Raw genomic sequence first — 14165 nt, 5'->3', positions numbered from 1 at the left:
AATCCTTGAAATTGCCTGGCATTGAGCCATGGCAGTTCAAAGGGTGCCAAAGTGCCTTGGTTTTGGAGTGTGGACACATCCTTCAAGCCAGGTTGAGCATCCTTGATTTGAACGGCTGGCTCCAGATTTAGGTCCGGCTCAACCTTCCATTTTCCCTGGAAACCCTGCTCACCTCGTCAATGAAGTTGCCGATCTCGTCAGGGTTGGCGGGGCGGGGGCGGTACTGCGGGGCCGGCATGAGGGTCGGGGCCACGTCGTTGCGGGTGATCTCAGGGCGGGCGTCCAGGCCCCGGTGCAACTGGCTCAGGTCGTAGTCCTGGGAGAGAAAAGGAGGATATGGTTAGGAAGCAGGAGCCAGAATTTCAAGTGATGGGCGTTGCAATCCCAACAGACATGGTGCAGTGAATCATTCATATTGGGAGCCTCACCTGGTCCTCCTCTCCGCCGCCCTCTTCGTCGTAGTAGTAGACGTTGTCCCGGGTGTCGTCCTCCGGAGGAAGCAGCGGCTCCTTCACCACCTTCCTCCTCCTCACAAAGAGCAGGAGCAGCAGGAGCAGGACTGGAAGGAAAGGGGATGGGGAAGCGTCAGAAACCTTTGCAATGGCCACAGAGCCGTGCTGGAGGAGCTTGGGATTGCAGTCCAACATGGGGCAATAAATTAAGAATAATTTATTATTATTTCTTATTTGCCCCTCCTTGTGGCTCTAGGTTGGTTATAGAAAATAAAGAGTATCTGTTGTGGTTCAGTCTGATGATGAAGGAGGATTTGGGTTTATGCAGGCTGAACAAGGAAATGCTGATGAAGGCCCTGAATTGTCAGAGTGGCTGCAGGCTAGCAGTGAAGCAGAAGTTTGTGATAAACAGACTAGTAGTGAAGTAGAAGTCAGTGATAAAGGTGACATTTCACAGGATTCAGAGCATCAACAAGTCCCAGGTGGCTCTGGCAGCGAGTCAGAGGAGTCTTCCTTAGATAGTGATACAAGATTAAGGTTAAGAGTTCATCGTCCCAGATGTTCTCTTAGAATAGCTGGTAAATGTGTGGGAACTCAAGGACAAAGGAATGCTTTCTTGTGTGTGTTAAGAGTAAGGTAAACCAGTGGTGAGGTGCAACAGTATCCTGCAAATAGGGGCTCGATTTGTTCAGGCTGCAAACTTTGCAAAGTTCAGAACTGGGCTCAGGGCAATGAGAAGCTGCTTGCCATACTCACTCAAGAAGCCCAGGATGGCACCCAGGATGCCCAGAATGGCCGGGACGCCCATCCCGGCAGACCCGATGGCACCCCTCCGCTCGCAGTTCTGGGCGGCCCCCTCGCAATCGCACACCCGGGCCTTGACCATCGTCAAGTGGGAGAGACCCTGGCCGTCGGTCAGCTTCACGGCCACGTTGTAGTCGCCAGGGTCCAGCACCTTGGTCAGTTGAAGGGTCAGGCGGTCTTTTCGTGGAGGAAGAAGCGACACAGAGTTAGCAGAGTGCATGGCCCAACTTTGGCTGAATTACTCTATATACTCAAGTATAAGCCGAGTTTTTCAGTCTTTTTTTAGGGCTGAAAAAGCCCCCCTCGACTTATACTCGAGTGAGGGTCCTGGTTGGCTTATATGCGGGTTGGCTTATACACAAGTATATATGTAATTTATTATTTTTTCTCTCTATTATTGTTATTATTACATTTATTATTTTACTTTATGTATTATTATTACATTTATTATTTTACTGGTATTATTATTATTGTTACTATTATTTCTTTATTTATTTACAACATTTCTACCCCACCCAGGGGACTCAGGGCAGCTTACAACAACTGGCAAAATTCAATGCCAAACAAATCAATAAAAACAGCAACACATCTAAAACCATTAACAATAATCCCTAAAATACAATAATCAAGCTTAAAACATATACAGTAGAGTTTCACTTATCCAACATAAACGGGCCGGCAGAATGTTGGATAAGCGAATATGTTGGATAATAAGGAGAGATTAAGGAAAAGCCTATTAAACATCAAATTAAGTTATGATTTTACAAATTAAGCACCAAAACATCATGTTATACAACAAATTTGACAGAAAAAGTAGTTCATTACACATTAATGCTATGTAGTAATTACTGTATTAACGAATTTAGCACCAAAATATCACAATGCATTGAAAACATTGATTACAAAAATGTGTTGGATAATCCAGAACGTTGGATAAGTGAGGTTCTACTGTAGTTACTTATTACCATTCTTCCAAGGAACCATTGCACATAAACCTAAGTCCAGACCATGTCAATACAGTACTTATTCATTAAATGCTTGCGCACAAAGCCATGTTTATTATTTTACTCTATTGTCATTATTACATTTATTATTTTATTCTATCATTATTACTACAATTATTATTTTAGTGTATTTATTACTATTGGATGGATGCGCAATCACATTTACATTGAAGAAGGTTAAAATAATTATTTAATCAGAGTTGGGCAGTTTTATCTTAAATTACAGTTTGATATAAATATTCAAAAACATGTAACCTACTGATGCCTCAATTAATGTTATTTTATTGTTATCTATTTTTATTTTTGAAATAATAATAAAAATACATAACGTTTTTAAAATGCACCAGCAGCTGCTGCATTTCCCATTTTCGGCTTATACTTGAGTCAATAGGTTTTCACAGTTTTTTTGTGGTAAAATTAGGTGCCTCGGCTTACATATGGTAAGCCTACGCAAACTCATATTACCAACTTTGTCGGCGTACGTCTATAAATGTTTTCGCTTCCGATTTCATAGGCTGAAGTCTACAAATACCTATGAACTTATGATGTCACCTTCATGAGTTTAAGTCCTCGGAAGTGTACACTTCTGACTTTGTGTATGTAAGTCTATGGGGTCTGCTGCCTGCTCACTGGCCCCTATCTCACCGTTGTTGACGCGGGCGGACCAGTTGGCGCTGGAGCCCAGTTCCAGCATGGCCGAATAGGGGTCGGTGTTGGGCGGGAGGTCCTTGTCCACGATGCCCAGAACCTGGGGCTCTGGGCTCCGGCTGCAGATGTCAAAGGCACGTGGATCCGGCTCGGGGCCGTTGTCATTGATGTCCTGGAGGTAGACCAGGAGGGTGCCGGTGCCGGTGGCTGGAGGAGAACCTGCAAGGAAATGGACACAGATGTCATGCTTGGGTTCGACCAGCCCACTCTACCCATTCCTCTTAATAATAATAATAATAATAATAATTTAATAATAATTGCTTTGATTGAAGTCAAAAATCAGAAACTCCTCAAAGCACAGCAGACAAAAAAACAGTACAAGAAAACCACACTACAAACTAGTGCTGACAACTGGCACAACAAAACATTGGATGGAAAGTTCCTTGACAAAATTGAAGAAAAAGCTGATAAGGAGAAGACCTGGCTCTGGCTCACGAATGGGACCCTGAAGAAGGAGACAGAAGGCCTGATCCTTGCAGCCCAGGAGCAAGCCATCAGGACAAAGGCAATTCAGGCCAAGATCGAAAAATCAGCTGATGACCCAAAATGCAGACTGTGCAAGGAAACCGACGAAACCATGGATCATATCCTCAGCTGCTGTAAGAAAATCGCACAGACAGACTACAAACAGAGGCACAACCATGTGGCCCAAATGATTCATTGGAACTTATGCCTCAAGTACCACCTCCCAGCAGCAAAGAACTGGTGGGATCACAAACCTCCAAAAGTCTTGGAAAATGAGCACGCAAAGATACTGTGGGACTGCCGAATCCAGACTGACAAAGTTCTGGAACACAACACACCAGACATCACAGTTGTGGAAAAGAAAAAGGTTTGGATCATTGATGTTGCCATCCCAGGTGACAGTCGCATTGACGAAAAACAACAGGAAAAACTCAGCCGCTTTCAGGGCCTCAAGATTGAACTTCAAAGACTCTGGCAGAAACCAGTGCAGGTGGTCCCGGTGGTGATGGGCACACTGGGTGCCGTGCCAAAAGATCTCAGCCGGCATTTGGAAACAATAGGCATTGACAAAATCACGATCTGCCAACTGCAAAAGGCCACCCTACTGGGATCTGCGCGCATCATCCGAAAATATATCACACAGTCCTAGACACTTGGGAAGTGTTCAACTTGTGATTTTGTGATACAAAATCCAGCATATCTGTCTCCTTTGCTGTGTCATACAATAAAATAATAATATAAAAGTTATTATATTATTATATTAATGATCAAAGAGCTGGGGGGAACCCTAGAGGCCATCCACCCCACTGTATTTTGCTGTGGGCCTTCTTCTGACCCATACCAGGAGAAAAAGCAGGATATTAATGAATTTGCCCCCAAAGGCCCCCTCACCGCTGTCGCTGGCCAGGACCAGGGCCACGTAGGTGCTGTTCTGCACAAAGGGAGACTCCCTGTCCAACTCCGACCGGGACTCGATGATGCCGTTCTCGGCGTTGATTCTCAACCAGCCGGCCGGGTCGCTCCCAATGGAATACCTGCACGAGAAACCAAAAGGGAGACAAGTGAGGATATTGCAACCAAGACTTTTCTTGTCTTCCTTTATGGCTGGATCCACACTGCCATATTAAGCAGTTTGGAACTCTTATAAGGGTCTTCACTGACCATATGATTCAATGAACATATAATACATTATAAAGGCCTACACTGACCATATAATGCATTATATGGGTCTACACTGATCATAATATATTATATGGCTGGATCCACACTGTCATATAAATAAGTTTGAAACTATTATACGGGTCTACACTGACCATGTGATGCATTATACGGGTCTACACTGACCATGTGATGCATTATACGGGTCTACACTGACCATGTGATGCATTGTACAAATCTACATTGACCATACAATGCATTATACGGTTCTATACTGACCATATGATGCATTACACGGCTCTACACTGATCATATGATACATTACATGGCTCTACACTGATCATATGATGCATTATACGGGTCTACACTGACCATAGGATGCATTATACGGCTCTATACTGACCATAGGATGCATTACACGGCTCTATACTGACCATGTGATGCATTGTACAGATCTACATTGACCATACGATGCATGGTTCAATTGGCCCGGGGCTGTGGGGCAGACGGGAGAGCAATGAGTCACTGACCAGGAGGTCATAAGTTCGAGGCCCGCGGAGCTATGTTTGTTTGTCTTTGTCCTTGTGTTAAAAAGGCATTGAATGTTTGCCTAATATATGTAATGTGATCCGCCCTGAGTCCCCTTCAGGGTGAGAAGGGCGGAATATAAATGATGTAAATAAATAAATAAATAAATTATACGGCTCTACACTGATCATATGATGCATTATACGGATCTTCACTGACCATGTGATGCATTATATGGGTCTACACTGACCATGTGATGGATTATACAGGTCTACACTGACCATATGATGCATTATACAGATCTACACTGACCCTATGATGGATTATACAGGTCTACACTGACCATATGATGCATTATACGGGTCTACACTGACCATATGATGCATTATACGGGTCTACATTGTCCATATGATGCATTGTACAGATCTACACTGACCATATGATGCATTATACGGGTCTATACTGACCATGTGATGCATTGTACAGGTCTACATTGACCATACGATGTATTATACAGCTCTATAGTGACCATATGATGCATTACATGGGCCTACACTGACCATATAATGCATTATATGGGTCTACACTGATCATAATATATTATATAGCTGGATCCACACTGTCATATAAATAAGTTTGAAACTATTATACGGGTCTACACTGACCATATGATGCATTATAAGGGCCTACACTGACCATATAATACATTATATGGGTCTTCACTGACCATATGATGCATTGTGTAGGTCTTCACTGACTATATGATTGGTGCAATTTCTAGAATGTCTAATGTTTTGTGTCCATGTTTGATGTGTTTTTTGTTTAGTTTTTAATGGTTTTAATTCATAGCTATATGTTATTGATTTAGATACATATGTGGCATTGGATTTTTGCCATTTATTATGTTGTACACCTCATCCCAGGGGTGAGCAAAGCGTTATAGAAATGCAATAAATAACATAAGCCAGGCATGGGCCAACTTTGGCCCTCCAGGTGTTTTGGACTTCAACTCCCACCATTCCTAGCAGCCTACCGGCTGCTAGGAATGGTGGGAGTTGAAGTCCAAAACACCTGGAGGGCCAAAGTTGGCCCATGCCTGGCAGAAGCCTTCATAGACTTAAACCTATGGGGCCAGTACTATATGCTTTCATGAACTTAATCCTTCCCTTAACAGATGCCGGTTACCTGACGGTCTGCTGCAGGAAGGTGTCGGGGTCCTTGGCCGAGACCGTGGCCACCACTTGCCCGACGGGGAGGTCTTCCCGCTGCGTCACGGCCATCACGGGGGGAGAGAAGGCCGGGGCCTCGTTGACGTCCTGCACGTTGACCGTGACGGTGGCCGTGGAGATCGGGAGGGTCACAGAAAAGGGCTCCTCGTTGACCACCGTCACTTCCAAGATGTACTTTTGCTGAAACTCAAAGTCCAGGCCCTGGAAAGGATGGAGGTGGGAAAGGTCAGCAATGGCTCTTGTCCTGGCTAAAGTGAAACCAGTCGTAAACACCCCGGCACCTTAGATCACCTGGCCATCCCTGGTACCCACCAACGGATCAAATTCATCACTTAAAATAACCACCAATTTCTCAAACCCTGAAACAGATCGATGAACTACTTTGATTTGGAACTACAGTAGAGTCTCACTTATCCAACATAAACGGGCCGGCAGAATGTTGGATAAGCAAATATGTTGGATAATAAGGACGCATTAAGGAAAAGCCTATTAAACATCAAATTAGGTTATGATTTTACAAGTGAAGCACCAAAACATCATGTTAGACAACAAATTTGGCAGAAAAAGTAGTTCAATACGCAGTAATCTATGTAGTAATTACTGTATTTATGAATTTAGCACCAAAAAATCACGATATATTGAAAACATTGACTCCAAAAGTGCGTTGGATAATCCAGAACGTTGGATAAGCGAGTGTTGGATAAGTGAGACTCTACTGTACTCTACGTTGGTATCATCATATACTTTATTCCAGCTGCACAAGTGACTCTACTTTCCTTTTGTACTAGTCGCTCTTTTCCCGATTACTTGATATTAATTCAGGGCTCCTCCCTACCCGATGTGATCTTAAGTGAATCTATTGCACTTTATCTATTTAAAATTTGTAACTCATAATGTGCACCTTGCTTATCCGCTATTACAACCTCATTGTTTTTAATTCGATGTTTTAATACCGTGTTGTGTTTTTTCGGCTGCTGTGTATATATTATTATTGGTTTTTATTATTGTTCTTTGATGTTTCATATTTTATTTTATCATTGTTTTGTATCTGATTGTGCTGTGAGCTGCCCCGAGTTCCCTTCGGGGGAAGATGGAGGCGGGATATAAATAAACTTATTATTATTATTATTATTATTATTTTATTATGACACAGCAAACAAGATAGATATGCAGGATTTCATATCAGAAAATCACAAGTCGAACACTTATTATTATTATTATTATTATTATTATTATTATTATTACTTTACACTTCAGCATTGCTTGAGAAAGTGATCAAGACATCAGTAAGACTTTGTTTGATTTCTACTCTTTATTTTTATTATTATTATTATTATTATTATTATTATTATTATTATTATTATTATTATTATTATTAAACTTATATACCGCTACTCCCAGTTTGGCTCGGAGCGGTTTACAAAAATAGATTAAACAATACACTTGGCTTTAAAATAACAAAAAAAACAACAATAAAAGCAACAATGAAAACAGACATAGCCCCGAGTTTTTCACCCATTGAAAGCTTGTCGGAAGAGCAAGGTTTTGCAGGCTTTCCGAAAGGCAAGTAAGTCTCGACTGGAGTTAAATTTGAGACTGCAATAGTTTTAAAGGAATACTTATGTGAAGTGTTACTAAAGTATACATATTTATGTTAAAAACTGTACAAACCCAGTTGGATAAAAACTCCAGCAGCATTTGAGAACATTATCAAGACTTTTTTTTTGTTGGGTTTAATTTACTTTATGTGTCAAGACTGAGATTAAAACCTGAAACTGCAACAGGTTTATAGGTATACTTATGTGAAGTGTTGCCATATTATACATTTGTGTTAAGAGTTATACAATTCCAGTTGCATAATAATATAACTATTGGATACTTAATTTAGAATATATATTTCTTTTTTGGAACAAATTCTGCAAATAGATTAACATTAGTTGTTGGATATACAACAGGGACAGGGTTATGGATTATCACTGACTTCATTTAAATCAAGTAGGTACGTCACCACAACCCCTTTCTTATACAAGTTGGATACGAGTTGGTGTTACAGATTGGATATATAAAAGATTATATCACGATAGAAATATAAAACTTACAAATCTAGAACTTATACATTAGTTACTTTAAACTATATTATATACCATACTTTTCCTATTTCCGTTTCACTCTAGCTAAAGTGACCCCATTCATTGACCTTAAATGACCCCTTGGGGATGTAGGGCCGGGCTGTGGCGCAGCTGGTTAATAGCCAATAGCAATAGATCACTGCTGACCAAACGGTCATGAGTTCGAAGCCCGCGTCGGATTGAGCACCGGTTTAATATCCTAGCTTACTGTCCACCTAAGCAATTCGAAAACAGCTGCAGCTGTGAGTAGAGAAATTAGGGATCCATAACCTGTTGGGGGTTGTAGCTGTAAATAAATAGAAGCATTACCACTGTTTCTGAGCCAAGGTATGCCCTGCAGTATAATAAAGTGTCACTCAGGCTTGTGCAACAGCTAGCAGTAACTTTACTGCAGCTCAAAAGTTCAAACAGGGCAACAATCTATACAGCAGTCTCTCTGAATTCACACAAGAGTACAGAGGGAATGGAGCCTCTGGTGGCTCAATGTGTTAAAGCGCTGAGCTGCTGAACTTGCAGACCGAAAGGTCCCAGGTTCAAATCCGGGGAGTGGAGTGAGCGCCCACTGATAGCTCCAGCTTCTGCCAACCTAGCAGTTCGAAAACATGCAAATGTGAGTAGATCAATAGGTACCGCTCAGGCGGGAAGGTAACGGCGCTCCATGCAGTCATGCCGGCCACATGACCTTGGAGGTGTCTATGGACAACGCCGGCTCTTCGGCTTAGAAATGGAGATGAGCACTAACCCCCAGAGTCGGACACGACTGGACTTAATGTCAGGGGAAACCTTTACCTTAGTTTTACCTAACCTGTTGGGGGTTGTAGCTGTAAATAAATAGAAGCATTACCACCGTTTCTGAGCCAAGATATACCTTGCAGTATAATAAAGTGTCACTCAGGCTTGTGCAACAGCTAGCGGTAACTTTACTGCAGCTCAAAAGGTCAAACAGGACAACAATATATACAGCAGTCTCTCTGAATTCATAGAGTACAGAGGGAATAAACAGTCTTTAAATATGCTTCATGCCTTAGAAATAATCAGTTGGCAGCCATTTCTTTCCCGACTGTTTCCAGTCAGCGCTCTCTTCACCCTCCAAGGTGAAAATGACAGTTAAAATAGTTTGTCTCAGCACTAGAGACAGCAGCCAATCGGAATTCTGTCTCCTGGGTGGCTCAGCCAATCAGCTGTCGACACATTCCTTTCCAATTTGGAAGGGATGCAAGGAGATAACAGTCTGTTAGGAATTGTGGGAGTTGCAGTCCATAACCCATAACTCACCTTGACGGTGGTCAAGAGACCGTCGTTTCCGTCCGGAGCCGTTTCAATGGCGAAGTTCCCTGCCCCGTTGCCTGCAGAGAAGGTGTACTTGGCTTTCCAGGCCGGAGTGTTTTCCTGGTCCGCGTCGATGATGGTCAGCTGGGCCACGGTGTAGTTGGCCACGTTCTCCGGCACGCTGGCCACGTACTGCAAGGCGGACGAAAGGATAGACGGGTCAACGAGAATCAATACTTCCATATTGTAACAAGCAATCCTTATCTGGACTTCTCAAAATACTTTGTGGCTGAGAGAGTGACCCCTCTGGGCTCGGACTTGGTTTCACACAAAAGGGGATTTAATAATATCGAGCATAAAAATGGTCTCCAGGCTGTGTGCATAAAAATGTATAAAATTGATAAATATAAATATTACATATATATATACTAGCTGTGCCCGGCCACGCGTTGCTGTGGCAAAGTGGTGGTGGTATTGGTTAAAAATTGTTGTGTAATTTTTATTTGACGGTATTTGTATTTTTAAATTATTATTATTGTAAGTTATCTTTTTATTTATTATATTTTATTATTTTTTGTATTATTTTTAGTTATTTTCTGTTATTATAGTATTTTATTGTATAAATTTTTTAATTATTTTTAGTGTTTTTTATTATTTTTTATTGGGTTGCTAGGAGACCAAGTTGGAGGAGTTTAGCCTTCTAACTGGCAGCAATTGGATAAAAGCAATTATTCCTCTCCCTCTAATTAGGACTTTATTTTTCTTTTCTTTTTGTTGTATCAACCTAGAGGCGTGGATGATGGGTTGTGTTGTCAAATTTCGAGGTTGGGGGGCCTGTAGTTTTGTTGTTTTGTGGGTCGCCGTGATGCCATCACTCTTTTATATATATAGATTAAAGCTAATGCTTTTATGTCAAGCTGCTTTGAGTCTGGTGGGAGAGAGAAAGATAAATATTATACACATATGTATATGTATATATTTAGAGAGAGAATGCTATTGTTTTTATGTCAAGCTGTTTTGAGTCTCTGGTGAGAGAGATAAAGATAAATATTTATAGATATATATAGACATATATAGATATATAGGATACTAATGCTTTTATGTCAAGCTGAGTCTCTGGTGGGAGAGAGAAAGATAAATACTATATACATATGTATATGTATATGTATATATTTAGAGAGAGAATGCTATTGTTTTTATGTCAAGCTGTTTTGAGTCTCTGGTGAGAGAGATAAAGATAAATATTTATAGATATATATAGACATATATAGATATATAGGATACTAATGCTTTTATGTCAAGCTGAGTCTCCGGTGGGAGAGAGAAAGATAAATACTATATACATATGTATATGTATATATTTAGAGAGAGAATGCTATTGCTTTTATGTCAAGCTGTTCGGAATCTCTGGTGAGAGAGGTAAAGATAAGTATTTATAGATAGATATATAGATACAGATAGATATAGATATATAGGATACTAATTCTTTTATGTCAAGCTGCTTTGAGTCTCTGGTGGGAGAGAGAAAGATAAATATTATATACATATATTTATGTATATGTATATATTTAGAGAGAGAATGCTATTGCTTTTATGTCAAGCTGTTCTGAGTCTCTGGTGAGAGAGATAAATATTTATAGATAGATATATAGATATAGATAGATATAGATATATAGGATACTAATGCTTTTATGGCAAGCTGCTTTGAGTCTCTGGTGAGAGAGATAAAGTTAAATAATATATATATATATATATATATATAGAGAGAGAGAGAGAGAGAGAGAGAGAGAGAGAGAGAGGGAGGAGGGGGGAGAATGCTAATGCTTTTATATCAAGCTGTTTTGAGTCTCTGGTGAGAGAGGTAAAGATAAATACTAATAGATAGATATATAGATATAGATATATATAGATATATATATATATATATAGGATGCCAATGCTTTTATGTCAAGCTGCTTTGAGTCTCTGGTGGGAGAGAAAAATATAAATATATAGATATAGATATATAGGATGCTAATGCTTTTATTTCAAACTGCTTTTGAGTTTGGGAGATATAAAGTGAGGTATAAATATAATAATAATAATAATAATAATAATAATAATAATAATAATAATAAGAAGAAGAAGAAGAAGAAGAAGAAGAACAACAACAACAACAACAACAAATGCAATTAAGGCCAAGATCGAAAAATCAGCTTATGGCCCAAAAATGCAGACTCTGCAAGGAAACCGACGAAACCATGGATCATACCCTCAGCTGCTGTAAGAAAATTGCACAGACAGACTACAAACAGAGGCACAACTCTGTGGCCCAAATGATTCATTGGAACTTATGCCTCAAGTACAACCTCCCAGCAGGAAAGAACTGGTGGGATCACAAACCAACAAAGGTCGTGGAAAATGAGCACGCTAAGATACTGTGGGACTTCCGAATCCAGACTGACAAAGTTCTGGAATACAACACACCAGACATCACAGTTGTGGAAAAGAAAAAGGGTTGGATCATTGATGTCGCCATCCCAGGTGACAGTCGCATTGACGAAAAACAACAGGAAAAACTCAGCCGCTCTCAGGACCTCAAGATTGAACTGCAAAGACTCTGGCAGAAACCAGTGCAGGTGGTCCCGGTGGTGATGGGCACACTGGGTGCCGTGCCAAAAGATCTCAGCCGGCATTTGGAAACAATAGACATTGACAGAATTACGATCTGCCAACTGCAAAAGGCCACCCTGCTGGGATCTGTGCGCATCATCCGAAAATACATCACACAGTCCTAGACACTTGGGAAGTGTTCGACTTGTGATTTTGTGATACGAAATCCAGCATGTCTATCTTGTTTGCTGTGTCATAATAATAAAATAATAATAATAATAATAATAATAATAATAATAATAATAATAATAATACATCACACAGTCCTAGACACTTGGGAAGTGTTCGACTTGTGATTTTGTGATACGAAATCCAGCATGTCTATCTTGTTTGCTGTGTCATAATAATAATAATAATAATAATAATAATAATAATAATAATAATAATACATCACACAGTCCTAGACACTTGGGAAGTGTTCGACTTGTGATTTTGTGATACGAAATCCAGCATATCTATCTTGTTTGCTGTGTCATAATAATAATAATAATAATAATAATAATAATAAATACTTTTGAGTCTCTTTTTAGAGAGAAAAAAGGGATATAAATAATAACAACAGTATTGTAGAATTGATACAGTGTGATATACATGACTCAATATACATGACTCTATATTACACAATTGCAAGAGCGAAGGGAGAGTTGTAGGGTTACCGTTTTGGGGTCAAATATGGGCGGGTTGTCGTTCTTGTCGGTGACGGTGATGATGGCCGTCCCCGGGGTGCTGTAGCCTTGGCCCAACATGTCCGTGGCTTGGATGGTCAGCTCGTATTGCGGGTATCTCTGAAAGCGAGCAAAAGGAAAACACATTTCTTTACAAGCTTCAATTCCTTATTGCCTTTTTTGCTCTTCCGACATTTCATGCAGAATGCAAGACTTGCAAGTCTTCCCTCTGTACCTTTTTTCCTGCATTTTGCAGCATCTTTTCTGATGAAGAATCTTGTAAGAATCTAAAACGTGCATATTTTGTACCTTTTTAGGTTTGGCCCAATCCATATTATTACCTCAAAATGGATTTTGGGACTTTAGTTAAAAAGAAAGTTCCTAAAGCACTCACACACATGTACTTCTTCCCTTCCCTTTGGCTTATTTTTGCAACATCTTGCTGGATCTCAAAAGTTTACAAACTTTTTTTTTTAGGGAGAAAAAAGTGTTATCCTAATACAATTATTGCAGGAAAATACATTTCAAAGTTTGTCTTATGGTGAAATTGTGGGGAATTTTGACTGGGAGACAAAAAAAAAATTCTAAGCAGGGACAACCCTGGTTGTTATTTGGATGGGAGACCGCCAAAGGAATGGAAGGCTACATTTTGGAGGAAGGAACTATTACGTCATTTAACATATTTATTTATTGGGTTTTTTTCCTTTTCATGATGCATTTTAAATAAGCATTAGCCATTTGGGGAAATTGCAAGAAATTTTGGCTAGGAGACAAAAAAAATTCTAAGCAGGGCCAGCCGTGGTTAGTATTTGGATGGGAGACCGCCAAAGGAATGCAAGGCTACATTTTGGAGGAAGGAATTATTACGTCATTTACCAAATTTGTTTATTGGGTTTTTTTTTTCTTTTCGCGATGCATTTTAAAAAAGCATTTGAGTCTTCTTTAGCAGAGAAAAAGCGGGATATAAATTAATAATAATATTTAATATTTAATATAATATTAATAATATTTATTTATAATATTTATTTATTTATACTATTCATTTAATAATAATAATAATAATAATAATAATAATAATAATAATAATAGGGAACTGGCCAAA

General features: G+C 39.9%; 1 protein-coding gene across 1 annotated transcript in view; it reads right to left on the bottom strand.

Moving 5' to 3' along the window:
* Positions 1–14165, bottom strand: part of LOC100558436 (B-cadherin) — a 47819-nt gene that overhangs the window by 2778 nt on the left and 30876 nt on the right. The window contains exons 8-15 of the mRNA XM_062961675.1: positions 13055–13183; positions 9753–9938; positions 6305–6549; positions 4325–4467; positions 2906–3127; positions 1209–1433; positions 429–559; positions 173–316 (exon numbers count right to left, since the gene is read on the bottom strand). Coding sequence (XP_062817745.1) covers positions 173–316; positions 429–559; positions 1209–1433; positions 2906–3127; positions 4325–4467; positions 6305–6549; positions 9753–9938; positions 13055–13183 — 1425 coding nt within the window. The remainder of the gene's footprint in view (positions 1–172; positions 317–428; positions 560–1208; positions 1434–2905; positions 3128–4324; positions 4468–6304; positions 6550–9752; positions 9939–13054; positions 13184–14165) is intronic.

This window comes from Anolis carolinensis, unplaced genomic scaffold (assembly GCF_035594765.1).
Source record: "Anolis carolinensis isolate JA03-04 unplaced genomic scaffold, rAnoCar3.1.pri scaffold_9, whole genome shotgun sequence".
In the NCBI taxonomy this organism is placed as follows: domain Eukaryota; kingdom Metazoa; phylum Chordata; class Lepidosauria; order Squamata; family Dactyloidae; genus Anolis; species Anolis carolinensis.
Note: the sequence above shows the minus strand (reverse complement) of the source record. Positions and strands in the feature narration are given on the sequence as shown.